The sequence below is a fragment of the Martes martes genome, assembly GCF_963455335.1.
Source record: "Martes martes genome assembly, chromosome: 16".
NCBI lineage: Eukaryota > Metazoa > Chordata > Mammalia > Carnivora > Mustelidae > Martes > Martes martes.
The window spans coordinates 21,406,514-21,434,041 of NC_137904.1; the positions used below are offsets into that span (position 1 = coordinate 21,406,514).

Here is a 27,528-nt window from a genome sequence, read left to right on the forward strand (position 1 = left end):
GGAGCAGGCTGCGGGGGGCGGGGGGGGGGAGGGAGGGCGGCAAGACAAATGTTCCCTGTCAGTTCGTCAAAAGCGAAGGTCTGAATTCTGGTTCCTCCCAACCCACGGTGGATCCTTCCACATCTTTGCTGGACAGGTTAGGCTTGGGCTGTCCTGACCACCCAGGAAGGGAGCACATCCCCCCCTGCCTCTGTCTGTCCCTTCCATCCAGCCACACCTGGCAGGACCCGCCTCCAAGGACACTCAAGGGCCCCCCCCCCCCCCCCCCCCCCCCGTCTGCATAAACAGAGCCTGGGCGGGAAGGCCCACGTGAACAGACGACGCTGTCTTTGGAATTAAAAACATTCCTAATAGACGGTCTTGTCCTCCCTCATTCCTGCCACCCCACCCCCCTACCCCCTGGGCGCTCTGCAGGAGGAATGAGAAGGGCCACCCTTGGGGAGATGCAGGGTCCCGGGTTCTACTTAGAGAGGAGTATATACCCAGGCCGGTTGGGTCTGGGCACCCAGCCACAGCTGGGGCTGAGGCAAAATCAGGTTAAAGTGATCAGCAGCAGCATCACTGAAGGAAAAAAGGTCAGCAGGGAATATATGCAGCCTGAGATGTGTGGGCGGGAGAGGCAGGGACTGCCACCAGTGCTGCCTTGGTGACAGCTGGGGGTGGGAGCAGCTTCCAGGCAAATCCTCCAGCCTGTGAACACGAGGAGGAAGGTTCTTTCTCGGAAGGCTCTTTCTCAGAACTTCGGGATGCTGCTGCCACTTTCTGGAGTGACCTCCATTTTCCCACTGGAATGACTTTTGTCTTCTCCCCAGCCTAGACTGGAACACTGATTCCCTCTCCCCATCCTCTAGCCAAATGACCCGAAATCAGGAAAGGGGGTTTCTGCGCAGCCAGTCGGACCAAGGCTACAGGCACCGCAATGCACAGCCTGGGAGCGAGGGGTGGAGGGGAGGGGAGCCCCAACAGACTACCCAGAGAGTCTGGGTGCAGGAGCTGGGAGTGTGAGAGCAGCCTAGGACTGTGCTGAGGCTGAGGACCAGGAGGTCTGCCAAGAATGCTCTTTCTCAGCTCCAGAGGAGCACAGTTGGGGCAGGCCCCACAGGAGCAGAGCTGGGGGGCAAGGTGGGCTCTGAGGCTGGAGGGTTGCAGAAAGGAAGCTCCTGGCAGTTCCTGCCCAAAGATGGGCACGGGAGTCCAGGCCGAGAACCGGCAGGTGGCCAGCAGGGCCTGGGGGTGCCAAGAGAGATCGGAGCCCTTGTGCAGGCTATGCAAACTGGCGGGGGAATGGGGGAGGCGGACACTGAAGGGCAGCTGAGAGAAAGGAGGATGGGAGACTCCCCTTAGCCAGGAGATTCCTGGCTCCATAGTCCCCGCCTGCCTAATGCGTGTTCTCACCTCCTCCTAACCCAGACTTATCCTAACTGCATTGGAAGGGCAGAGATCTCCAGAGGATGAGAAAGTGAGACCTGTTTATGTTTTTCTATTTATCCATCCATCCTTTCCCCCATATCTGCTATGTTCAAGGTCTGCATTAGGCTCAGGGACAGAAACCCTTTGCTCCAAAGTCGCCAAACAGCCAATGGCAGCATGGAGCCTAGATGCTGTGTTTTCAGTTGTGACTCATTCATTCATTTTTCACTGAGAAGTTACCCATCCCCCACACCAGCAGGGAGGACCTTGAACGGGTCCCAGTCTAACGCCCACCCCAGCGAGGAGGTAAGAGCCATCAGGATTCTTTTAAGACAGTCCAGGCCAGAAACTCCCTGGGGCCTGGGCCCAACTCACCGACCAGCCGTGCACGGGGGTCCCAGCTTTTCAGCTCAGGAACACCAGCCTCAAGGCCCGCCCCCGGTATGGCACAGTCCTCCCACGTCCCAGGGCCCGTGCTGCTCGGCAGCACAGGACAAGGCACATATGGCTCCCCACACAGCCTCATTCTCCACTCTGCCTGGCTACCCTGGGCAGCTGTCTTGAGGGCGCTTGGTGGCTCTAGATAGGCTGTAGAAGCCTGAATAACCATAGAGCTTGTCCTCGGTGGGACAAGCCTGATGGCCCATCCCTGGCCAGCCACAGTGATTCTCATGGTGTATTGGTCATGGAAATTGTTGGAAATTCCACTTGAGTCTTTGGGAACATCTTGCTTATCTAAAACAAAACCCACCCAGGGACAGAGTGGGCACAGCACAGCACACCCACCACATGTCCTTCCATTCTTTCCCCATAAAAGTCATGGCCAGACCAACACCCAGACTGCTCTGGCCTCTTGCCTGCTCTTTCTCACAGGAAAGAGGTGTACAGCCAGGGTCTCCCAGAACGGTGGAAGGATGGTGTGTGTGTGTAAGCAGAGCACCACCAGGCCCCCTAACAGGCCTCATGCTGACGATATAACAGCCTCAGGCTGATGACGTAACAGCCTCAGGCAGGAAGGTTTGGAAGTAAAGTCAGCGTCCACTGAGCCCCCACGCCTTTCTTCTCCTCTACCATTACCCAACTCCTTTCCCACCCAACTCTGAGCTCCAAGTGAATAGGAGAATGCTCCTGGGAGGCAGGGAACCCAGGTGAGAGCCCTGCCTGGTCCCTGGAGACTCAGCAGTCACTCTCTCCCTCTGGGCTCAGTTTCCACACCTGTCAAAACAGGAGCTGGGACCAGACAAAAGTCATCAACAATTTTTTTCTTTTTTTTTTTTTTTAAACAGAGGACATTCTCTTTCCTCCCAAATGAAATCTTCTGCTAAACTCTCCCTGCTCCCCCCATCAGATAAAACCAGAAAAAAGCAGAGGCCCCTGGCTGACAGTCCCTCCCAGCAATCCGCAAGTGCTGTGGGCAGAACCTGGAGCCCCCAAGCCTCCTTCCAGGGGACGGTTCTCTTGAGAACTGCTGTCTCTCCGGACCACAGCCATTGCCCACCCCCCTCCACTCGCCCTCAGGGTGGGGAGATGTGGAGGCTGGGGAGATTAGGGGCTTTTTAAGGAAACTTCCGGGTCGGAGTCCTGGATCTGAAGCTTGTGTCTTATCTCTACTTGTCTGTTTTGGGAAAACTGGGGGCCTCGGCTTTGCTGTTGTGGGTTCCCTTCAGAGGCCTTACAACGGGATAACGCTTATCGAGTCATTGAGGCTGGCATTTTCTGGGTCACCTTGGCCCTGAAGCCAGCACAGCTCAGTCCCCACCTGTAAAGGCCGAGTGGGCTGTGTCTGGGAGCAAGGGCCTTACCAAGTGCCACCACCACTCACCCACCCCCCCCACCAATGCCACGGCAGACGCTGGGCTGAGGTGAGGGGCCATGGTGGGGTCTGCGGCACCCGCGGTGACGGAGGCCGGCAGAGCCCACGTGAGGTGCCCCTCCCAGGATTCATACCGGCCTCAGCCCTCGCTCAGGGATGGCCCTGGCAGTTCCTCTAAGCCCTTTCTTTCTCTCCGAGGTTTCACAACAATCAAAAGTGAGACCACCCTAGGGATCGTTTTTTTTGGCTTTCTAGGGAGACAGCGGCAGCCTCCACCTGCGGGGAGCTTAGCAGTTACTGAGAGTGTGCAGTAGGCCAGGGACAGTCACCTCTGTAATCTCATTTACTATTCACATGGGTCCGGGAGGGAGCAGAGGTCACCTAGGGCCACCTTGCTAATTAGGTGGTGGAGCTGGGATCAAATCCAGCTCTTCCGCCCGAATCTAGGAGCACCCCCCTAAAGCTGGGAAAAGCACACCCCTCTTTTGGTTTGTTGAGAAGCTGGGTCTTCTCAGGCCCTGAATGAGTCAGTCCCCAGGGTCCTCTCTGGATCTGCATCTCTGCTCAACACCCACCCCTCCTGAGCCGTGGGGGGGGGGGGGTGTCCCAGGGAGCGGGCTCCAGGAGACATTCTCAGATGGGACGGGAGAGCGAGGGAGATCTGAGCCTCCAGCTGCTTCCTACTGAATGCTTCTTGTCTCCAGAATCCACTGGGCAGGGTCGGCCTCCCCAGATCGGGAACACCTGGGAGACAGGCTGCAGAGCAAGGGCGGGAAGAGAGAGGTTGTGCAAGTGCGGGGAAGCATTTGGGCAGCAGGGCGGCCCTCTCAAGGGATCCTGCCTCTGGCTCCCCGCCCCCCATCATGTTGCGGGCTCTCCGAGGGTCACTGAGGCATCTGGACCTGTCTCGTGGAGGACAAAGCAATCCAGCGGTGGGGGGACCATGGCTCCAGTCCCAAGGCCTCTAGGGAGGAAGTAGGGTCTGAGGCAGGAAGAGGAACAGTCCTGGCACTCACCCTCCCCAGCCCCCACGTGCCTCTGGGTTGGCATAGCGGTGAGGACAGCAGCAAAGGGAAGATGCCCACGTGGGCCAGTGGTGAGAACAGCAGGCAGTGGGGGTAGGAATCACACTCTCTAGAAACAGACGCTTCCCCTGGTCATGCACAGCGGGCCTGGGGTGGAGGAATGAAAGGGAGAAGCCAGCCCCAAGGCTTTCTCCCAGCTGCCCCCACTCCTCCCCTAGTCAAAATCAGGCCATTCCCAGGACCGGAGGCCCAGCTGTGCTCAGTATGGCCTGAAGGACATTGGGAGAAGATGGTAAGGACCCATGTGAATGCCGCTCTGTCATCCCACCCAGGGAAGGACCCAGCACCTCCTGGTACCAGCCATGAAGAACCAGAGTGGGCAAGAACTAAAAGCGTTTTTGGGTCCACCAGACCAATGCCCCAGAGCCCAGGCTCCCAGATCAATAAAGCAGGGTCAAACAGGGACAAGAGAACCCCCGGGGACCAGAGAGAGGGATGTGGGGTAGGGAAGCCCTTGACTTCTGCCCTAGCAGGCTCCTGACCCATGCTTACTCTGAATTTCCTCCTGCTCTGCAGAGTAATTGAAACCAGAAACGACTCCGGGCCAACAATGGCCCCTTGTTCCCGGCTCCTCATTCACTTTGTGCTCTGGGCTGACCACATCATGCTAAGTGGAGAGCTACACCAAGGGGGAAGAGCCCAGAGCTGCTTAAGCCAGGGCTAAGGCAGGTGGTGAGGGCCCTAACCTTAACCACCAGTATACTCTGAGGTTAGTTCATCAAAGCTGGATCTGACTTCATCAGCCTAAGAAAACAGATGTGGCCTCAGCCAGCCTAAGGCCCATCACAGGGGGCCTCCTGCAGGTGATAGCCTTTGGCCGGGGGGACAGGGGGCTGCTTGTAAAGCTAAACCTGGAGTCCCTCCAAGAAGACAGAAGGCACCATACCTGGACCTCCCAGTTGGGCAAGGGGCTGTCATCATTAGATGAGAACAGACTCTGTGCCATCCCTGTGCCAAGGGCTTCATAGACTTCTACATTCAAGTTTCAAGAGGACCCATTTATGGGTGTGGAAACTGAGGCCCCAAAAGTAAAGTAACTTACTCTGTTCTCCCAACTAATGAATGGAGGAAGGTGGACTGATCCCCAGATCTGTCTGGCCTTAAAGGCCCATTGACACTGATGAATCAAAATTCTCTTCTGTCTTCTTTACTACATGGTGAGGTCCTTTTCATTCTTTTTTTTCAAGATTTTATTTATTTATTAGAGAGAGACAGACACCAAGAAAGCGAACACAAGCAGGGGGAATGGGAGAGGGAGAAGCAGACCTCCCACTAAGCAGGCAGCCCTATGTGGGGGCTCAACCCCAGGACCCTGGGATCATGACCTGAGCCAAAGGCAGACGCTTAACGATGGAGCCACCCAGGCACCCTGGTCCTATTCGTTCTCTGTGTCCGCAGCACAGTGCCTGACATTTAGAGGGTGCTCAGCAAGCAGGAATGCGTAAATAAGCTGATGACAGGACGAATGTGTACATCACAGCTCTGGTACATTCTGTCTTTTGAGCTTCACAATAAGCTGGTGATGAAGGTAGAATGGGGATAATTATCCCCATTTAACGGACAGAGAAACTGAGGCCCCCCCCAGATATCAAAGAACTCAGATGGTGATCTTCTGAGCTCCTTCTGACTTCCTTCACACTTGATAGATATAAACCATGACTAGGGGCGCCTGGGTGGCTCAGTGGGTTAAAGCCTTTGCCTTCGGCTCAGGTCATGATCTCAGCGTCCTGGGATCGAGCCCCGCATCGGGCTCTTTGCTCAGCAGGGAGCCTGCTTCCTCCTCTCTCTCTGCCCGCTTCTCTGCCTACTTGTGTTCTCTGTCAAATAAATAAATAAAATCTTTAAAAAAAAACAAAAACAAAAAAAAAAAACATGACCAAGGGGAAGGCAGAAGGGATCTGAGGAAATAAGGTCAAGGAGACAGGGATGCCTGATTCGGGGGAGAGAAAGCCAGGAGGCAACTGTTTTAACCAAAAGAGGCTAATAGTAGCCAGTTGTGTCCTCTGCTCATGGGGCCTTGCGATAGCTGGGGTCCTGTGATAGCTGGAGACTGGTGAGCAACTGGGTGGGGATAGGGAACCTTGGGTCTGGAGAGAAGGAGGCTACGAAATCTCCATCCTCAAAGACCAGGCTCTTTTTCTCAATTAAAAGGGTGAAAGTCTAACATGAAAACAACTGAAATGTCCGTTGGTGCATGAGTAGATCAACAAAACGTGCCCCATGCATACCATGTTACTCAGCCTTAAGCACGGAAATTCTGACATGTTCTACCGTGTGGATGAACCTTGAAGACATCATGCTAAGTGAAGTCACAAAAGGACAAACACTGCAGAATTCCACTTCCATGAAATCACTGGAATGGGAGAGTCAAAATCATTGACAGAAAGTCAAATGGTGGTTGCCTGCGGAATTACTGTTGTTTTTGTGTGTTTTTTTGTTTTGTTTTTTAAGTAAGCTGTATGCCCAACACAGGGTTTGAACTCATGACCCCGAAATCTGGAGTCGTGTGCTCTACCACCTGAGCTAGCCAGATGCCTCTGCAGTTACTGTTTAATAGGTATGGTCAGTTAGGATGGTGAGAAAGTTCTGGAGGTGGGGCGAGGGGGAGAAAAGAAAGAAAGTTCTGGAGATGGACAGTGGTGATGGTCGCACAACAATGTGAATGTACTTACTCCTCTGGGTGGTACACATAAAAATTACTAAAATGATAAATTTTATGGTACATACATTTTACCACAGTTGAACAAAAAAGTAAGGGTTGAGGCATCTGGGTGGCTCTGTGGGTTAAGCCTCTGCCTTTGGCTCAGGTCATGATTCCAGGGTCCTGGGATCGAGCCCCACATCAGGCTCTCTGCTTGGCAGGGAGCCTGCTTCCTCCTCTTCTCTGCCTACTTGTGATCTGTGTCAAATAAATAAATAAAATCTTAAAAAAAAAAAAAAGTAAGGGTCTAAATATTGTCAGATTTGCCAGCCTGAGCTCTGTATCCTAGTCCTGAAGCCAGGGGACTGGCCTTCATGACCTCCTCCTGAGTGTCACTGATAATTGCTCTGAACCCTCAACAAGCTTCCAAGAGGCCAGGTGAAGACTGTTACAGAGATTCCCCTTTTCCCCTTCAGACTCGGGCTCCAGGCTTCAGAAGGGAAGAGGATGGAGGTGATGCATCCCATTGGGCCTGAACTTTGCAACTGGGGGTGCAGGGCAGCAGCCTGAAGCTGGAGCTTCACCCTTCCTGGTCTGGGACCCTGCCCCTTCCTAGGCCAGGGTCTTGAGCACTCCCAAAGCGAAGCTGCCTTCTACACTGGGGTGTGGGGGTGTGGCACAGAGCGGAGGGTAGGGGGTGTCCCCAGGTTTGTGGCAATGAACAGGGTCATGGAGGGGCTCCTCTGGCTTAGGTGGCTTTGAGGTCTCAAACTCCTCTTTAGTCTGGAGTCAGTGGCAGAAACTGAGCTGTGGGGTCCTCAGGGAGAGCTCTCCCCTCTGACCCAGCCAGTCAACAAGGGCTGGGCCCTGGGAATATGCTAATCAGCCAGTGGGTAGGTCCCAGTTGGGGGATAGCACATCTGGAGCCTAGAGCGGCATGGTTGGAAATAGACTGGGATAAATATATGGGAGTCCCCTGGGGCCCGGAAGCCGAGGCAAACAAAGTGGGGCCTGCTGGCTGAAAGGTTCCTGGGCTGGCCGGGGGTGGGGGGGGGTGGGATGCAGCAAGGAAGAGGAGGGCAGTGGGGGTGGCCTGGATGCTGAATCTGGAGATACTGGCCCCTTGGGGGAGGAGGGAGGACAACAAAGGGAGGACTCCTGAGCCTGGAAGAGGAGAAACACATCCAGCTGGGGTGGTGGTGGAGGGTGGGGAAGAAGGGCTCCACTAAATTTGTAATGACAAAGGGCAGACCCCTGAGGGTCACAGACTGACATTCAAGTCTGTCCCTGCCCCATCTAGAAGCATTTTCTTTCCCTCATTTGTCTGGCAGCCAACCAAACATCACCAGCCTGGGACTGGGCTCCTGAATTTAGAACCCTTGTTCAACCACTGTGGCATGTCACTTATCCTTTCTGGTTTCAGTTTCCTTCTCCACCCAAAACAGAATTGGATTAAATGCCCTCTAGGAGTCCTCTCACCTAAAACCCTCCTGATCCTCTTCATTCATTCCATCAACCTTCCTCTTACTTGTGTGCTCATAGTCCCTCCTGCTCAGGGCAGGTGGGCTCCTTAATTTCCTGGGACACTCCCAGCATGCTCCCGCCTCCCTGCATAGCCATGAAGGACCTTCCCCCTGAATGCCCACCCTGCTCCCTTCTGCATATCCAGAGCCTGCCCACCTTGCTAGAGTAACATAGAGCCGAAAATGGCAATTAAAGTGCTGGCCATCATGTAAAATGATTTTTATATGGTATAAGAAGTACTTTTGACAACGTAACAAAAAAGATCATTATAAAGACTACATACAGCCCTAAAAAAAGGGAGGTTTATGATACGATTATGGGAAAACAGAAAAAATACAAAATACACATTGTAATTAAAACTATATAAAATTTCTATGCCTGAAGAAGGGAAAAGGCACAAAATCGAATGGTTGTTTCAGAGGAGTGGGAGTAGGGATGGTTAGTGATTATGTATCACATTTCTTTACTATAATTGTCATCTTCCTTCTAATGTAAACACTGCATTTGGAATTTTAAAAACCCAGTGCTCTCTAATTCCTCTCCCTCCAGCTCCTCCTGGGAGCCTCCCTAACTCCAGCCCACAACGATCTTGCCTTCTTTGAATTCCTCCCACATACTTTTCCATCTAATCCTGTAGGGAGCAGTGGTCGATGGGAGAGCACCTGCAGAGGGCAAGGCCTGGCTCTGCTTCCAGTCCTGCTTCCAGGCCTGCTTCTGGTCCTGGTTCCAGTCTTACTTCTGGTCCTGCTTCCGGCCCTGGTTCTAGCTCTGGTTCAAGTCTTACTTCCAGTCCTGGCTGCAGTTCCGCTTCCAGCCCTGGTTCCCGTTCTGGTTCTAGTCCTGTTTCTGGCCCTGGTTCTGGTCCTGCTTTTGGTTCCGGTTCTAGTTCTGCTTCAGATCCTGCTTCCAGTCTTACTTCCAGTCCTGGTTCTGGTCCTGGTTCCAGTGTTACTGCCAGTCCTGGCTCCAGTCCTGCTTCCGGTCCTGGTTCCGGTCCTGGCTCGCTCCCCATGGGCTGCCTGGCTTTGGACAGGTTACTCACCGCTTCGTTGCCTTCACTTTCTCATCTACGTATGTGTGATCACTTTGCTTCCCCAGAGGGGACCCCTGAGATAGCAGCTGTGAGCATCAGCCCAGTCCTGGGCTCCCAAGAAGCTCTCGGGTGTTGTGATCATCATTCCTGGCATGTTGTTGCACTTTCTAGTGGCTTGGCATGTCTTGATACACTTGTGTCATCTTGAAGCCAGGCCCTACGGCCCTTGGAGCAGCCAGCCGGTGCTGGGTACAATGCAGAGGGAACATAGGTCTCCCCGCACTGGCTCTTTCCCCTGTGCCTGTGCTCATTCTGCTTCCCTCCAGGTGCACCGGGCCGTAAGTGTCTGCCACCAAGGTAAGAGGACGCCAGACTAAGGGTGGCTCAGGCTCACTTACACCATGAAGTGGGATGCTGGGGTGGGACATTGCCCTGGCTCTTTCTCTAGGACCCGGGCTGAGAGACTCCCTGTCGGAGGTCTGGGGCATAGAGACCCAACAGAGGGGAGAGGGCTGGCTTCCCTGCACTAGGTAAGCAGAGGCAGCAGAGGCCTCAGAGTCCTCCTGGGGATGGTGTGGTTGTCATTTCCCTTGCAGGGCCATGGCAAGGATCAGAGGAGATCACATTTGGGCATCTGCCTCCAAGAGCACAAGTGCTACACACATGTGTTGCTGACTAGTGCTGCTATTTGCCCGTCCCTAAATGCTGCCCCTGTCCCCCAGCCTGCTGCTCCAGATTCCCTGCCCCCACTGCACATCAGGCAAACCCACAGGGAGACTCATTTGGGAACAAACACCTGGAACTCAGGAAATGGGCTCCCCGTGCTGTTCTCTAGATGGACTGGGTGAGAAGGGGCACAAATGGGGACAGAGGTGGGCCTTCCTCCCCCTGCCTCGCCTTTAGGCGACCTGAATGTTAGCAAGGATAGCCCCTACCACAAAGCCACCCTTTGCTCCATCCTCGGGGCCTGCTTTAGGGGAGCAGAACCAAGTGCCAGAGGCTGGTGCCAATTTCCTTCCTTGGACACGTGGCAGAAAGGGAGGTGGAGAAGCTGCGGGAACAGACCGTTCTGTGGCTCTGGTGGGCCTGGCCACATGGGAATGGCTCAGTGCAGGCTTTCCACCCAGCCTGGTCATCCTCAGGGGCTCCGAGGGGCATCGCAGGGCAAGCAGACCTCGAGGGACACCCCCACCCCTCCCCGACCCACAGGAAGGCTGGCAAGACGGCTCCACGGCTGAGGGCCAAGGGCTGCACTGGGGCTGGGCCCTGAGGAGGTGAGGGCTGGGAGACTTCGAAGTCCTCTAGGGAATGCTGGCTCCGGCCTGGCCACTCACAGGCCCAGGTCAGCTGGCAGCAGGAAGGTTTGTGTTTCTTTTAATATCAACTCCCAGGCATTTAACATTCCTCGAAGCTTAAACACAGAAACATTTTCCTTACCAGACTCTGCTTTCTGCTCTGCCAAACATAACCTGGCTTCCTCCCTTTCCCCCAAAGCCTCCATCTGCTCCTGTCTCCACGATGTAATGATTTATGGTGTGTTTCCCCTGGGGCTTGTGCAGCTGACAGAAACGAGGAGGAGGGGAGAAACGGGGCTGAAAGTCCAGGTGGGGATGATGCCATGGGGCCCTGGAATCTGGGTTCTGGAGGGCGTCAGGGCCCGTGGTGCTCCCTGAGAGGGCTGCCCTGGACAGCCTTCTTAACTCGTCCCTTTCATGGCCACCCATGGCCCAGGGAGAAGGGCACCCACACGTTTCTTGGCTGGATACCTCCTGGGGCTGAGCAGGCAGAACCCCCTCCCTGCCCCGTCCCTCTGGGTCCCTCTGCCCAGGGTTGCAGAGACAGGGCTCTCACCCCTCATCCCTGCAGGAAGTGGGGTCCCAGGACTGAATCTGCAGACCTCTCTCTCATCTAAATGATGAAGGACTGGCTTCCGGTTGCCTGGCAGTATCGTCTCCTGGGCGACGGTGCTGAAGAGCTGGTCCCACGGCATGAGGAAGGGACATGCACAGGAACATGGGGCAGATGGCTGGGCCCCCACCCAACGATGCCACTCTGCTGTTCAAACACTCAGGTGAAACAGGCGGGGAGAAGAGGAGGCCCCCACGGGTCCCCAAAGGGCACTACCACCAAGAACACCGAGCCAGAAGCCAGATCTCAAACTCCGCAGCCTCCACAGGGCATCAGAGAACAAACTCTTCCTTCAAAAAAGCGCCATTCAGCTCCCCTGACCGCAACCCCGACCCCAACCCCGGCCAGATGACATCTGGGCAGTTATTAAGAAGCTCAGAACACCGCATGCTCATGGGCTCAGTCCCAGTGCCAGTTTCCCTTGATTTCAGGGTTACCAGAATCCACCCTCAATGAGACCACTCATGTCCCAAGAATGAGGCCACATCTGGTGCCAGATGGAGTGTGGATGGCTCTGAATGTCAGCCCCCCAGACCTGCATCCTCTTGATAGGGAAATGAACAGCAGTCATCTTTAGAACTGGCAGAATGTTCCAGAGACAGAGGCTGCAAACCAGGGCCTCCAAGAAGCAGCTGAGGCACATATACTCTCAACCTGACTCAGCACCTGGCTCTACCAATACCCAGAGACCCCACCTGTAGTCAATGAACTCCTGGCAGGAGTAAGGCCCAGCAACCGTAGCAGCAAGTCAGAGACCAGCCCCCAGGAAACCACGGGGAATCCCAAGCCCTTCCAGTCCAGTGGCAAATGCTCAAGGCTTCATTCCTCCAATGCCAGACATTACTAACCAAACACAGCATTCATGGATACAGCCTCAGAATCCTTAATACAATGTTCCTGGCAAGAGTCCCCAGCAGACCACAATCGGGATGTGAAAACAAAGGTAGTTGTCATCCCTCCTGTCCGTTGTGCAGAGGTGTGCATATCATGAACCAGAACCTGGGATGGAAGCCTGAGGAAGCCAGAGCACATGGGCTTCTGGAGGCAAAGTAGGACACCATCTACCCCCCACCCAAAAAAAAAAAAGACATCATCTCCAGCAGGAGAGAACCACCACCTTGAGGAACTTGTCTCAAACCAGTTTTGAACCCAAGTCACAAAAGGCCAGGCACCTGCACCAAGAAGGCAGGTGAGAAGGACTCCTTCCCAGTAATACCACCTCCTGGCAGCTCCCAGAGGCCTGCCTTGGTGCCATGGCCCTCACCTGGATCTGCCCTTTGCCCATGATCTTATCCACGATCTCATTGTTGTCCTTGTTGACCTTGGTCTTGTCATAGCACTTCTCGTAGCACAGGATCCTCAGGGACTGGGAGCCCTCCAGCTCAATCTCAAATTCCTGGGGAAAGACAGTATGACGACCCTGAATCTCCAAGGCTGACACACACAGCTTTCTGACAAGTGTGGGCCCCAACTTGGCAAGGGTGAGAGGGGGGTTGCTCAGGGCCCAAGAGGAGCACATCAGAAGGCATGCAGGAAACTTCCTCCCTTGCTACAGCTCCAGAAGGCTTTGAATTGCTGGCGTAGTAGAGTCTGGGCCTGAGCTGAAAACCCCACATCTAGCCATAAACACAGTATCAGACGCTAAGTGAGCAGGGAATGGAGGGTAGAGAGGTTAGGGAGACGGAAGTCACCCAGCCAGCAGGCTCGGCCATCCCCCATCAACATCGAGGGAGCACAGGGAGTGGGGTGGGCATGCTTGGTGACAAGCTCAGGGGTCCCTGCAGGGACACCAGCCGCCTCCACTCACCTCATCCCACTTGGGCTCTGTCGTGTCCCGGAACACCCTGGTTTTGGCTTTGCTGACGAAATAGCCAAAGGAATCCACCTCCAGGGTACAGTACAGGTCTGCAGCAGGGATGGGCAGAGACACACCGAGTGAGGCCCAAGGCTCGGGACCTCGGGAGGGCAAGGCAGATAATTGCCTCTGTCCCCCCAACCTCCCTGCAGGACACCCTCTGTGTTCCCCTTCCCCCAGCCCTAGGGGCTCTGGCTCCTTTCCACTTCTCTGCCCTCCAGCTACACTGGCCTCCGCCCTCCGACCTGCCCCACTGCTCCCACCTGAGGCCCTTACAGCTGCAGTCCCACCATCCCTGGTCCTTGCTCGGTTGCCTCGTCACCACTGAAGCCTCAGGCCAAAGTCTTCACTGGCTGGGCTGGCTTCCCTTCACCCACCAACCCCAGGTTCCTCAACAGGGCACCTGGTATTTGAGGCGGAAGTCTCTGGAGGGCGTCTGACCTCTGGGTGCTGAAAATCTGGAGTAACCCCCACTCACGGCGACAATCAAAAATGCCCCAAAAGCCTAGCTTGTTGTTTTCTTCACAGCACTTGACTTTAACTCAAGTTCTCTTTTCTGCCTGTCTCCCCTCACCATATCAACCCCACACAGGCAGAAGCCCCCGGTGAGACCCAGCTGATGGGGACACAGCACTGGGGGGCCACCCCAGGCACTCTGCAAATCCACACCCTCCCTGTGGGGCTCAGACCCTGACACCCATCCCCGTTCACGGGAGCGGGCATGGTTGCATCCCAGTGGAATGGCGCATGGGAAGGGCCTTGGGGCTAGCAGAGCCAATCCTCTGCAGGGGGAATCGAGGGGCAGAGGTCAGAGGGTGGACATCCATGCCCCTCAAGGCCCCATTCAAGGGCTTTCCTCAGAAGGGAGAGTGGATGGAGCTGCCCCCGAGTTGTCTCTGGCCGGGTAGGACGGGGACCAGACAGAGCTGGGTATCAGGGCACGCTGCGAGGTGGGCACAGATTAACAGGCGAACAACACCAGAGGCCTTAAGCACCCTGGCCTCTGCCAGGTCAGAGAGCAGGTAGAGAGATGGAGGGCGAGAGTGCCATCCCCATTTATTGACTTTCATGTGAGTGAGCACTGTCAGGGGTTAGGGGATAGTTCATGAGCTAGAAGGAGGGCTTTGAGTCTGACTGTCTGGGTTCAAATCCCAGCTCTGCACAAATCACTGAACCTCTCTACCTTAGTGCTTTCATGTGCAAAGCAGGACTAACAATGGTGCCTACACACCAGGCCTGACTGTGCAGATGTAATGAACGTATTGGGACAGAGAGCCACAGCTGAAGATTCATGGGGCCTGAGCCCGCTGAGTCAGAGTGAACAAATGAGCAGCATCGGAGGCCGGTGGAGGGAGGTGGGGAGGATGATCTGGAGGTCAGGAGAGATTTCTGTAGCAGCTCACCTCATGTCTAACCCCCAACCGAGCTTGGAGGGAGAATACCTGCTCTGGGAGAGGAGGCCATGCCACCTCCATGGCCCTGCTCCCTGAGGCCCATCCCAGCCAACAGGGAGCAAAGAGAGAGGGTAAGGCATCTGGGCATGCTGGGCCACAGACTCAGGTGTGTGGAACAACCTTCTAGAACTTTACCAATCAGAACTATTCCTGGGCAGTGCCCCCTAGAAAAGGGTTCCATGTGTCTGGGGAGGGTCCAGGAGGCTGCCTCGCATGTAAGAGCAGCATGGCCTGAGTGGTGAGCTCTGTGGTCCTGGCCATAATGAGAAACACTGCTCTAAAGCAAAGGGTCTGGGCTTCGGTAAATGGAGTATTAGGGACCTCGGAGTGATGTCAGGGGCATCAGAGCAGAAATGCACTTGGAAAGGCTCTGGAACAGGCCAAGGCATCACCTACACACTGGCCACCTTTGAGCTTTCTCCAGCACCTAGTAAGGTACCCAGACACCCAGCAGTAAGGGACCCCCATGAACGTCATAGGAAATGCTTGTCAAATGGCTATCTGCGTGGTGCTAGACAGGTGGGGGGACCCAGGGCAGACCTCGCCCTCCAGAGACAAAGAGGAGGGAGAGGGAAGGGGCAGGTGGGGAGGAGAGGAGTCAGGATCCCTGGGTTTCTGATCCTCTGTGAGGTTCAGTCCCTTTATCTATAACTCAGTTTTCTCTTCTGGCAAATGGGAAGAAAAATTCCTATGGGGGGGTGGGGGATTAGATAAGTGTAACCGTATCTTGCCAAACGCTAAGAACTGCAAGGATGTGGGTGATGGTGACAAAGAAGGCAGGAAAAGGGACGCGTGTGGCAGGGTGCTGGCACAGCAGGGCACTCAGGCATCTCTAGGAGAAAGAAGCTGAGGCTCCGAGAGGTTAAGAGATTTGCCCAAGGTCCCACAGCTTGACACGGGCAGATGTGGGGTTAGGGTCCAGGATTTCAGACACCCAGGAGCTGGGGAGGGCTTGGGGAAGAGCAGACCTTGGAGACACAAGGCAGGAACGACCCTCCTGCCAAGAGTAGCTGGTTCCTGACTGTTGGGGGAATGCCCACCCACATGTCAGGGCCCCAGCCTGGGGAGAGCAAGGCAGACTTGATGGGCCATGGGAGGCCCCTTCAATGGGTCCACAGGGACTTCCTGTGAAAGGATGAACCATGGCCCCTGCTCTTCCTAGCCATGGGGCTAGGCTGGGGGTCAGGGGCACTTACTGGCTGACTGCTTGAATCCCTTGGCAGAGTGGACGATGACATGGAGGAAGCCATAGAGTCCGGGAGACTCGTCGTCTGTAAGAGAGGAACCACCTGGGTAGGGTTGGCGAGAGGCCGGCTTCAGCCCCCCTTCTCACCCCAGGCTCCCAGGAAGGCCAAAAGGGTGTGAGATACCATCTGAGCCCTGGTCTCGCAGCACCACCTGGTGGCTGGAGGAAGAAGTTTCCAGAGTCCACTGCTTCCTGGAATTTGAGCTGGTACCCCTTCTCCCTCCACTCAGCCTGGTAGGCCAATCCCCATCTTCCCTGCCGGGCCAGGGATCTCATACCATTCTGCCAGGGGCACTTTTCCTCCCCCTCTGAAAACTGCTTATCCCCTCCCTGGCTGTCCTCCTCAGTGTAGCCTTTCAAAGTGAAAATTAACCAATATACATCTGCCCCCTTTTGGGACAGGGGGCAGATTAACCCCATAAGGGGAGGAGAGCCTGCCTTCAAAACTCCTCCCCAGCATCCACGGGGCAGCCAGATTCTACCCATTCTGGACCAGCCCTGATCAAGGCTCTCCCTCGCTCAAAAAAACCTCCCACTGGTCCCTCGGCTTGAACAAACTCCTTTGCTTGGCATTCCAAGATCTGCCCCTGCAAACTTCTGGCCTTATTTGTCATATGCTAATCCACCTACCCTTCCCCCTCCACCACCACCAGGCCCCATGCTTCGATCTTTCGCTTCCATCATCTGACTACCTCAGGAACATGTAACAACACGATTCCAGTGCACGAAGGTGCCAGATCCTTCTCTCAAGCCAGAGGGGGCCAGGGAGCAGTTGGGACCATCTGGGAACTCAGCAGAGAACAACCCCTGTTTGAGCTCTCTGTGTGCCTGGAAACTGGGTTGTTACAACCACGTGTCTGGCTAGGTCCTTATGGAAGGTTCCACCAATGCACTGGGAGCTTGGACCTGCTGATCAGACAACCTTGGGTTCCAGATCTTACCGTCTTTATTGCTGGTGACAGGAATGTTGTGTACAGTCCTAAGTTTGAAACAGGATCCCGTGAGCACCTGGAGCTCCACGGAGCTCAGGACAAAGGCCTGGAGATCTGCAGGAGGAGCAGAGACAGGACAATGTCATCACAGATCCACCAGGACCTGCTGCTCTCCTCTGGGGGCGGCTGCAGGAAAACAGTTTAGCTCCAGGGGCAGAGTTGGTCCCCAGAAGGGAGGGGTAAGATTTGTAGGGACATGGGGACAGTCACAGGTGGCTCACAACTGCGTGTGTGCAACAGCAAGAGCAAGAGAGAGACAGACAGACAAGCCTGGGCTCTGGGCCCAGTCCTATTGCTAATTTATTCTGTGCTGTTAAGCAAATCGCTTCAATTCTTTGGGCCTCAGTAAGTGCCACCCACCCTGGCCCCTTACAGAAAGCCCCAGAGGAGACTGAGGATATGAAAGTGCGTGAAAACACAGAAGGCCACCCTTGCCATGGATACCCTCAGAGCAGCCTAGAGGGGGAATGCAACTTTACCCTTCTTCTGTAGCTTCTGAATGGCTTCTCTCCACTCTGACCTCTCATAGTCTGAGGACAGTAGGAACAGGTAGCTCTGAAGAGAGAAGAGAATTCAGTGGGGTGACCATGTGGCCAAGCGCACTCCTGGCTCCCTCCTGCCCATGCACCCTGAGGCTTGGTGAAGGTGGGAGCTGGGAAGAGAGCCTCCTTTCCCAGAAGCCCAGCCACAGGAGTGGCAGTGCTGGTGATGGCCAGCAGGGGGCACTGGCTCCACACCAGCCGGCGGAAGCAGTCCGGGGTAGGAGCTGGGGCAGCATCCTTGCGAACTGGGCCTGAGTCCCTGAGTCCCACAAGTCATGGACAGGAGCCCTAGAGAACAGGCAGCCCCGGGACCAAGAAAAGAGGCCACCTCTGTCCCGTCCCCACCCCTTTCTGACCTTTCCATTACGATTGTGGATCCGAAACGGGATCGTTGGGGAGTTAAGCAGCAGCAGGAACTCATTCTCAAACATCTTCTTTTTCAGGCGCTCGATGGCCCGGCTCTGTCCTTTGTTGGCTTTCTGTGGGGGCCGGAGGGCACAGATGGTTTCCCTCACACACGCCCCTCCTCCCTCGGCAGCTCTAAGCAAAGCATTTCCTTGTGCATTCATTGTGTCTTTTATTTTTTATTTATTTATTTTTTTTGTATTTTATGATGCTCTGACATCTTGGGGGAGCCTAGGTGTCCAGGGAGAAAGCTGCCTTCCCAGGGCAAGCTGACCCTTAAGCTGGTAAACGTGCACATACCTTGCATACACAAACCAACCAGTCCTGAGTTCCTGTCCCCATTCACCAAGCCAATATTCCCCTACCCATCTTCTCTCAGTGCCAACAGCCTAATAGTGTCATCACTCAGTCACTTCTACAAATCAGATCCTGGGTACCCCGCTTCAAAACCTCAGACACTGTCAAGCAGAAGGCCCTAACAGCTGGCCTGGCACACGGGACCTCCCAAGGCTGGGGCTGTCCTCTGTGTCCAGCTGAGGGTCCTACCACACCCCGCCCTGACCCCTCCACCTCAGCTGCACCACACCATGCCTTGTTCTGGAACAAGCCCTTAAGTCTCAGCCCATGTCCCCTTCCCCAGTTTTGCAGGCTTATATGTTGTGAAGGATCCCTTCCCTCTTAGTAACTGTTAATACCCTTCAAGTTTCAGTTCCAATGCCAGCTTCAAGCTCCTTGGTTAGAATTCATCTCTGCTGCTTTTTTTTTTTTTTTTTTTTACCCACTAGACTCGCAAAACGGTAACAAGTGCTCACAGCCCTTTGTTGTGACAGGGTGGGGGAAGAGTGACTCTCTCATTGCTGGGGCCGTGGGGTGGGGAATATAATCGGAGGCAACCTTTCCAGAGGTAAATCTGGCAACTAGAGCAAGCCCTCTGCCCCAGCCATCCCACTTTTGCAGAGAAGGGACCAGAGAGAAACAGGAGCGCAGTCAGGCTTACCAGTCTTGCCTGTTAAGAGGAAGGACCAGAAGAACCAGAAGCAATCTAAGTATCTCATATATCATTGCGCAGCCAAGCGATAGAATAGGCTACAGCTGTTAAAAAGAATCTGCCAGATCTGGAGAGCTCTACAGAGCACCATTCAGGGAAAAGTTTAAAAGGCAAAAATGGCACATAGAGTCTCGTCTCATTTAAAAAAAAAAAAAAAAAAGACACACCGGTATAAGCATAGAAGAGTCTAGAAGAATACACCTCAAACTGTTAACAGTGGGGGGTGGGTGATAATCTATTACAGCCTGTAGGCTTCAGTATCCTATTTCTTGTGATAACAAGCCAGCGTTAGGTTGGTGATGAGAACAAAAATAAGTTTTAAGAAAGTATTATTGAAAGAATCAATCACTGCTTCTTCTGTGACTCAGAGAACAACAATGTGCCTCTCCAGTGACTCTCCTCACATCATGTCACATGCTGAGGTCAGTCACCGGCAAGACACGGACTCCGTGAGGTGTCTGGCACACCCCTGCAGTGAGCAGCTAGTGGAGCTCAGGAAGTGTGGGTCTGACTGAGCAGAAGAGGCCATGTCTGCGCACCTGGAGCAGGAGGGAGGGGACAAAGTCCACCAGCAACTGGACCGGAGAAACAGGCAGGGAGGATGCCCTGGGGTGGGGCTGGGGGGCAGTGCCAGGTGGGGAGACATGCTCCACTGAGGCAGTGGGGGGAGGAGAGGGAGGTCAAGGCCAGTCAGGAGGAGGACACCTGTACCCCTCTCTGGGCTGATGTGCCCCCAGAGAGACCCTCAGTCCTTGGTCAACCCATACCCCAGACATCCCTGGGGTCATTACTATGGTCTTCCACTCCTTCAAAGAGCGATGTCTAAGCTAAAAGGCTTTTTTTTTTTTTAAAGATTTTATTTAATTATTTGACAGAGAGAGAGAGAGAGATCACAAGTAGACAGAGAGGCAGGCAGAGAGGGGGAAGCAGGCTCCCCGCTGAGAGCCCGATATGGAGCTTGATCCCAGGACCCTGAGACCATGACCTGAGCCAAAGGCAGAGGCCTAACCCAACTGAGCCACCCAGGCGCCCCTAAGCTGAAAGCCTTCTTAGAAGCCATCGAGGCACAGATTCCTCAACAACTGTTTACAAAGTACCTACTATGTGCTGAGTCCTGGAGACATAGAACTGAAAAAAACAGCACTGTTGCTAGAGTTCAAATTCAAATGGGGAACAGAGAAGGTGGCCTGTGCGATTACAATTCAGGACCAATAATGCAAAATAAAGAGGCAGACCCCAGGACCTTTCCAGACACAGTGGGTACACAGCAGGAAAGGCTTCCGGCGAGGTGTGGCCTAAGCTGAGCCAACAGGTGGCAAAGGGAAAACAGGCCAACAAACCAAGCCTCTCCCGCCCTTTATGACATGCATGGGGAAGCCTCCTCCTGAGGGAAAGGGGACTTTCCTCTAGCCACTGTTTTCAAATATATGAATTTAAGGCTATACATTTTCCTCTAAAGAGTGCTTTGGCCACACCTACTGGTTTTGATACGCGTACTCTCATTTTCACGCAGTTCTAAATAGTCTGCAGTTTCCATTAGGATTTCCTCTGTACCTTGCAAGTTTTAATTTTCTAGGCATATACTTTAAGTATACTATAGTTGTTCATTTCTGATTTTGTTACAGTGTGGGCTGTGAATATAACCAGCATGCTACCAAATTTTTTTAGGGCCACCTGGCTGGCTCAGTCAGTAAAGCATGTGACTCTTGATCTCAGGGTTGTGAGTTTAAGCCCCATGTTTGGTAGAGCTTACTTAAAAAAAAAAAATTACCAAAAATGTGTTTTTTAAATTTCCGATTTCCTTTGTGGTTTTAAGACATGACAGATGTATATAAATGTTGGGTATGGGCACAGGCTTCTGTGCATTTTCAGATCAAGCAGGAATGTGTTAACTGTGTTATTCAAAGCCCCTCTCCCCTTACTTATTTGCCTACTTGATCTGTCAGTTTCTGAGAGGCTCCTCAAGCTCCTTCTCTTACACCCACCCTTCTTTTCCCCAGGAAGGCCTTCTTCTCTTGCTTTCCTTTTCTATGGTGCTTGACATACAGTAGGAAGCTCCCCATGACTAGCCCCACTAAAATCCGAGCACTGACTTTTTGGCCCTCCTTCCATCTGCTCTGTGCTAATGTGCCACCACCACAGTCATTCCGTGAGCTGGTACTTGAGGCATCTTACTCGTGCATCCCGTCTCCCTTATCAGACTCTCAAGCCTTACAACCTCCCCTCCTTCTGCCACCCTGCCACACCCGGTCCAAAGGGCCTGGAGGAAAAGGGCCTCCCCTCCCCCCTGTCTCAGCTCAGATACCAGGCCCTGCTCACCTCCTTCTGGATTTCACTCTTGAGGGCAGAGATCTTCATTTTCATGTCCTCCAGCTCGTGGTCTGGGAAGGGATGCACCTGGGGGCTGGCCTCAGACTCTTCGGGGGATGGAAACACTAGGTCGGCCAGGGGGATGTACCATTTGCAGTCATATTGCTGGTGCTTCCTGCAAACAAGCCGGAGAGAGACGTGAGCGAGCGAGAACTTGGCTCTTCAAGCCTCAACTGCTAGGACCAGAAAAACACCTGAGAGGGATTTGCTAAGAACCTGTCTCATGCAAGAATGATCCGTGTCCTTGAGGAGTCTGATCAGGAAACCCACATGGAGAAATGACAGTCAGGGGCTGTGGTCAGGCAGCAGTGAGGGCTCTGGACCTTGGCCTTGTCAATCTTCAGGCCCGATCAGACTGATGTTTTTAAATATCCCAAACCTCTAACGCTTTCCTAATCCCCATCCCACGCTCCCTCCCCCTGGCCTATCTATACTTAGCTCATAGTCATTGCCCTTTGGGCTGGAGATGGAATACACATGTTATTTTTAATGCCATCCCTGATCGACAGAGGTCACATGGGGGTAGTGGGTGGAAGATTATAAAGCCACATCCACGTCCAATGGGAAGTAGTGTCATGGTTCATTAGTAATGTGTGTCACGGGCAAAGGACTAAAGGCACAGGTGTGTTTGCTCATTATGACTGCCACCTGTGCTCTAGAATGATCTCATCTAGTTCCAGGAAGTCACCCTCTTTACTGAAGCACATACTAAACTCTCCTTCCCTCACCTCCCCCAGGACGTGGGTTTGCCCCCTCACTCTGGGCCCCTAGTGCTGAGGTGAGCTTAAGGCTTGTCCCCCCGGACTGGGAGGCAGTGTCTAAGACACGGAGGTGGAAAGCAGCTCTCAGATCTGACTAAGGCTCAGATCCCATCTTCTCTACCTCTAGTCGTGCAACCTTGGGCAACGGATATAACTTTTCTAAGACTTTTCTCTCCTCTGTGAGAGTTCTGGGGAAGACTGGAAATAACAGTCAAAGCATTTGTCATGGCACCTGGAATGGCATAAGCACTCCGCAATGACAGCAGACTTAATGAATATTCACGGGATCATAGTTAGCAAAAATGTAGAGATGTCTAATAAAAGGAGAGTGCTTAAGTAAATTATGGCATATCCACTTGTAACATCACGCAGGCAAGTAAAAGGGTGATTATGAAGATTAGGCAGAGACTGGGAAAATGCTTATGACGTGAAATGGAAAAAGCAGAGACCAAAATTGGGCATTCACTCTGATTACAAGTACATGAAAAAACACAAGAACGTTTAAAAAAACTGGAAGGAAATATAGCAGCAGGAGACCGATGCTTATGTTCGGGTGGGTGATGGGTTTTTCCCCTGTAATTTGGTTATATTATCTTTATAATTAAAAACACAATTTATTTTTAGAAAAAGAATATGTAGTAAAATGAAATTAATTAATCAATTTTTTTAAAGGAGAAAATAAATCCTGGGGCTGGGAGGGCTTCTCAGGGGGCAGAGTCTAGCTCCTTCCCACCCCGCCCCCTGGACTCACCCTGCGGATGTCTTCTTGAGCTTGGCACACAGTAGGACATCTGTAAAGAGGAAGACGTGCCGCAACTTCCGGGAGCTCTCCGACACTTCCACCAGGAAGCCGTCCTTCACCAGCTGCCGCGTCTGAGGGAGATGGCACACCCATCCCCTCCTGCTCAGGGGGGGGTCAGCCCAGGGCCCAGCCAGCACTGGGGGCACCATCCTGCTGGGAGGGGCCTTGGGGAGGGGACACGGCACCTGGTGTTTAAGGTCACACAGACCTGGGCTTTCTGGTTTAACACTGGGCAAGTTCCCTCTCTGAGTCTCAGTCTTACCATCTGTAAAATGGGGATAATGATGGTTGCCCTGTACCGTTGGATTCATCAAGATGGTCTATGTTAAAGGGCCCAATGGCGGGCACATAATATGTGATCAATAAATGGTAGATTTTTTTTTTTAAATGGTAGATTTATGGGTGCCTGGGTGGCTCAGTCTGTTAGGCGTCTGCCTTCGACTCAGGTCATGATCCCAGGGTCCTGTGATCAAGCCCCACATCGGGCTCCCTGCTCAGCAGGGAGCTTGCTTCTCCCTCTCCCCGCTGCTCATGCTCTCTCTCCCTCACCCCAAATAAAGAAAGAAAATCTTTTTTTTTTTTTTTTTTAAATGGCAGCTTTACACTTTCCTGCAGCAGTCATCAGCTCTCACCTGGATATACCCTAGTCCAGGATGACCTGGCTCCTCCACAGTGGGGCATGAACACCCCCACCCCCGCCAGCACTGGGGCATCTCCCCCTCCCCCAATCCTGCTTAAGAACTTGATCTTGTTTCAGTTCAACCTTGACTCACAGGCCTTCTCAGTCTGTTTTGGCTGCCTCTGAGTGGATTCTACAGCTGTCCTCAGGTGGATGGGAGACTCAGGTTACTTTTGGTGGGGCTGGAGCACTCCTGGAGGACTCTGCAGGTATCTCTAACCTGGGCTCTGGATAGGTAAGAGTTTCTGCACTGACACCTGCACAGCCCATGGGCTTCTCAGGGGCTGTTGCGATCCATGCCAACACTTCCCATGTGTATTATAGACCCTGTGACCTACGTATGCTGTAAAATGTAGGTGAGCACGGTCAAGTCTCCAGTGAACACGATCTGAAACTGACAGTGCTCTAAACTCTTCGGAGATCTTTCAGATAACCTCGAGTCAGACAAACCAGTGACACTCCAGGGCTTGCCAACCAGGGCTGGGAGTCACACATGGGGACAGCTCTCTGTGTCCCATCAGTCATGCTCCATACCCCATCCCTATTACTTCTCTCCTCAGGAGACACTGGAGGCTCATACATGTAATAAAGGAGCATAAACCCAGCCTGTCTTCACTTCTAAAGGCCCCGAATGGACTCTCCTGGACAGGAAGCCCTGCATAAGGCCAGGCTGCTGACCCATGTGAGTAACTTTTTCAGATCGCTTTCCCCTCTCGGGGGTACCCCTGCCCTTCCACCAACAAGGGCCCCCAAGGAACTGGAGCTGCTGTACCACTTCTGCACCTGGGATATTCCAGCAACCTGGTAGCCTTAGCCACCTCCCGTTCTAGCCTTTCTTACTGCTGAGCTCACTGCTGAGCTCCTGCCCCAACTGCTCATGCAGGCTGAGAACCCGCAGCTCAGAGCTCTTGCTTTCAGATTCCCCGGCTCCCTCAGGCTGAGCCATTATCTTCCAGGGACCCTGAGGGCCTCATACTGTCCACAGTGGGGGGTTTGCATTCAATAATGCCATAGCCAAAGCCCGTGGACTGGGGGACAGTGCATGAGGCTTGCAGACAGATAACCCTGGCTAGAGAATCTGGCTCCAGTAAGTATGGCCAAGAGACCTTGTGCCAGATCTGCAGAGACTCTCTAGGCCTCAGTGAATTATATGACGATCAATGGGACATTTAACATAAAGCTCCCAGGATCTGAAGACCTTTTCTTGGCTGGGCATGGGACATGAAGGTTGGAGAGGCACCGAAGATGGGGCAGGACAGCAGGGAAGGGTGATGTGGCTTGCTGTGCCCTTTTAGCCTGGGCGAGGGGGGGGCTGGGTCCTGAGCTCACCTCCCCCTTAGGAGTGGTGACCGCAGTCCGGCGGGGGTCAATGTCTTCATTGATGCTGGACAGGAAGTTCTGGGAGATGCGGAGGGCATCCTGGAGCAGCGGGTAGTCTGGATGGTCCACAGGTGTGTGCTTCAGCAGGTCCTGGGAAGAGGCGGGGTGGTGAGTTGGAGGCAGCCATTCTGGGGCTCAGTGAGAAGACAGTGGGGACTCAATCTTCACCAGAGGAATTCCAAGGCGGGGCCCTAAGGGACCCACGCTCTGATCTGGTCATGCCTGTGAAATCTGAACTCAAAATGAGGGGCCAAGACGGGGGGTGAGGGCTGTGGTGCCCCTTTATTACTATCAAGTCATTACTCCCTCCCCTGGTGGAAGAAGCGAGGGGGGTGGGTCTTATCTCCCCAAGCGGCTGGGAGAGACACCCCTCTACGCATGCCCACAGCTGCTCCAAGTACCCTGGAGACCATGAGGCGAGGGGTGGGAAGGCAGGAAGCGCCTTCCCCCATGGCAGCATGGACCAAACGTTAAGCTTTGCAGCCAAGCTATATGGAGGCCCTGGGGTCCCCCTGGCATGGTTACCAAGACCTGGGAGGGACGGTCAGGGCTCAGGGCCCAGGGCCCCTCTGCCCAGCTCCCCGAGGGGGCGGTTCTCACGGACTCCAGTGCCCGCCCCACCCCGGGCTCTATCTCCTAGTGAACTCCTAACCCCACTCTGCAGGCCACTCAGGGGCTGACACTTACATGGAGGACCAGGGTGCTCCTGGTGACACGGTCAATGGGCTTGTAGAGCAGAGCTGTTGGCCAAGGCAGGGAGAAGGACACAGAACAGATGAGACACAGGGAGCAGCCTGATGCCTCAGAGATGATCCTTATCCCTCCACCCGCCTCACAGCCCAACCACCGGGATGCCCAGGTGCAGGCAGCCGCAGCTCTGTTCTTCCCCAGGGTGGGTCGGATGGCACCCACACGCAGCCATGCGGCGCTGGCAGCCCAGGTCCCACCTAATCCCCCACCCGTCTCATTGCATCTCCTGCCAGACATGACTTCTCGAAGGGCCATCCCAAAGGCCTCTCCTTGTCTGACCAGACTTAGAGAGGGCAAAGATGCTCCTCTGTACCCTCAACCCCATCTCATACAGCCACAGCTAGCCTCACCCCACGGTGCTCTGGCACCCCAGCACGCAGCAAGGAGGCTCCCACACACCCAATCATCCTTGTACTCCTCTGGCCCAAGGCCTGGCGTCACCAGCTGGGAACCGCAGGCTTCGTTCTGACTCACACAGGCCGCCTCATCTCCACGAGGAGACCCCCCTCCATGCTGTCAAACTCCCCGACAAAACAGGACAGTCTGAGGGCCAGGGAGGCAGGCCAGCTCTTCACGCAAAGCCTCTGCTCTCAAGCAAGTGGCAGCTGGGGGAGCAAAGATTTCCCAAAGGAATTCAGGTGGGGCCTCTGGGAGGGCTGATGAGGCTGGGAAAATGCAGACTCAGCGGCAGTGGGGGGAGAGGGGGCCTATTCCCCACACCCCCTGGCCAACCAGGCCAGCAAATGAAGATGGCTGGGATCCAGCAGGGACAGGTGGAGGCAGCAGCTGGCTGACCACACTTCCAAACCGAGCTTTCTGCAAGCAGCTGTGCCCTGCCGCTCCCTAACAGAGGTGGCTCAGCCTCAGTCCCACACCTGGATGCCTCTGTCCGTGGGGTCATGACCTCTGCCCTCCTGCCCCAGGATGATGGCTGTGACAGTCCCAGAGCTGACACGCAGGGCCTAACCAAAGAGTCCCCAAGCCAAAGAGTCCCCTGAAGCCCTAGACATAAATAGCCCATGCATTGCTAAGCGGACACTTTGGGGAACAATCTGCTGGCCGTGGAGAAGATAGAGTCTCAGTGGTATGCCTTGAGCCTTATCTGCGGCTCTGCTTGGCTACCCTTTAGAATCACTGGGGGAGCTCTTAAAAGAAACAGCTGCCTGTCTCCCTCTCCCCATCTCGTTGATGAAACCCCAATCTCTGCTGGGTGAACCTGGGAATCAGCATTTTTTAAAAAAGCTCCTTTGCAGACTGATAGGTAGCCATGGTTGAAAACTATTGCCTTATGCCAACACACATCCCATGACTTATCTGTAGCCCCTTCTTGGCAATTGCGAGAGATCCTCCCCACAGTCTATGGGAGCTAAAATGAACAGGACCAGGCTTGGGGTATCCTGGGTCAGTGAGGGTAGAGCCCAGGTACCAGCCGAGGGTGGGGGAGGGTGGATGGTGTAGTGACATTATTTAAGTATCCACCTGTGGCTTAGCTCATCTTCAGGGAGAAATCACACCAGAGAACCCCAAAGACCCAGGAGAACTTGCAAGTTTAGCAGACACCTGCCAGGGTAGGCCCCAGAGTTCCAGCTTGGGGAAAGCTGATACTGCAATGTCAGCTCTCTCTGTCCCTCTCTCAAGTCCCAGGAGGAAGAGGTTTCTGACTAAGCTCAGAGGTCTGCACAAATGGTGGGTCGGGTTTCAGAGGGGTTATTAATATGCCTGCAGTCACCTCGAGTCTACCTGACTAGGGATGTGGAATGAGTGCCCTGGTTGGGAGAGAACAGCTAGGAGAAAGGTGGGGAGAGGGGATGGTAGGGAGAGGGCCCTGGG

At 54.1% G+C, this 27,528-nt stretch overlaps 1 protein-coding gene across 4 annotated transcripts in view; it reads right to left on the bottom strand.

The window, feature by feature from the left end:
- Positions 1 to 27,528, bottom strand: part of ABR (ABR activator of RhoGEF and GTPase) — a gene marked incomplete at its 5' end in the record, with an annotated part of 172,163 nt that overhangs the window by 24,683 nt on the left and 119,952 nt on the right. For all 4 annotated transcript variants that reach the window (XM_080826219.1, XM_080826217.1, XM_080826216.1 and 1 more), the window contains 10 exons: positions 12,679 to 12,810; positions 13,222 to 13,319; positions 15,920 to 15,994; positions 16,911 to 17,015; positions 17,441 to 17,516; positions 17,860 to 17,982; positions 21,276 to 21,441; positions 22,839 to 22,960; positions 24,898 to 25,038; positions 25,636 to 25,688. In XM_080826219.1, coding sequence (XP_080682345.1) covers positions 12,679 to 12,810; positions 13,222 to 13,319; positions 15,920 to 15,994; positions 16,911 to 17,015; positions 17,441 to 17,516; positions 17,860 to 17,982; positions 21,276 to 21,441; positions 22,839 to 22,960; positions 24,898 to 25,038; positions 25,636 to 25,688 — 1,091 coding nt within the window. The remainder of the gene's footprint in view (positions 1 to 12,678; positions 12,811 to 13,221; positions 13,320 to 15,919; positions 15,995 to 16,910; positions 17,016 to 17,440; positions 17,517 to 17,859; positions 17,983 to 21,275; positions 21,442 to 22,838; positions 22,961 to 24,897; positions 25,039 to 25,635; positions 25,689 to 27,528) is intronic.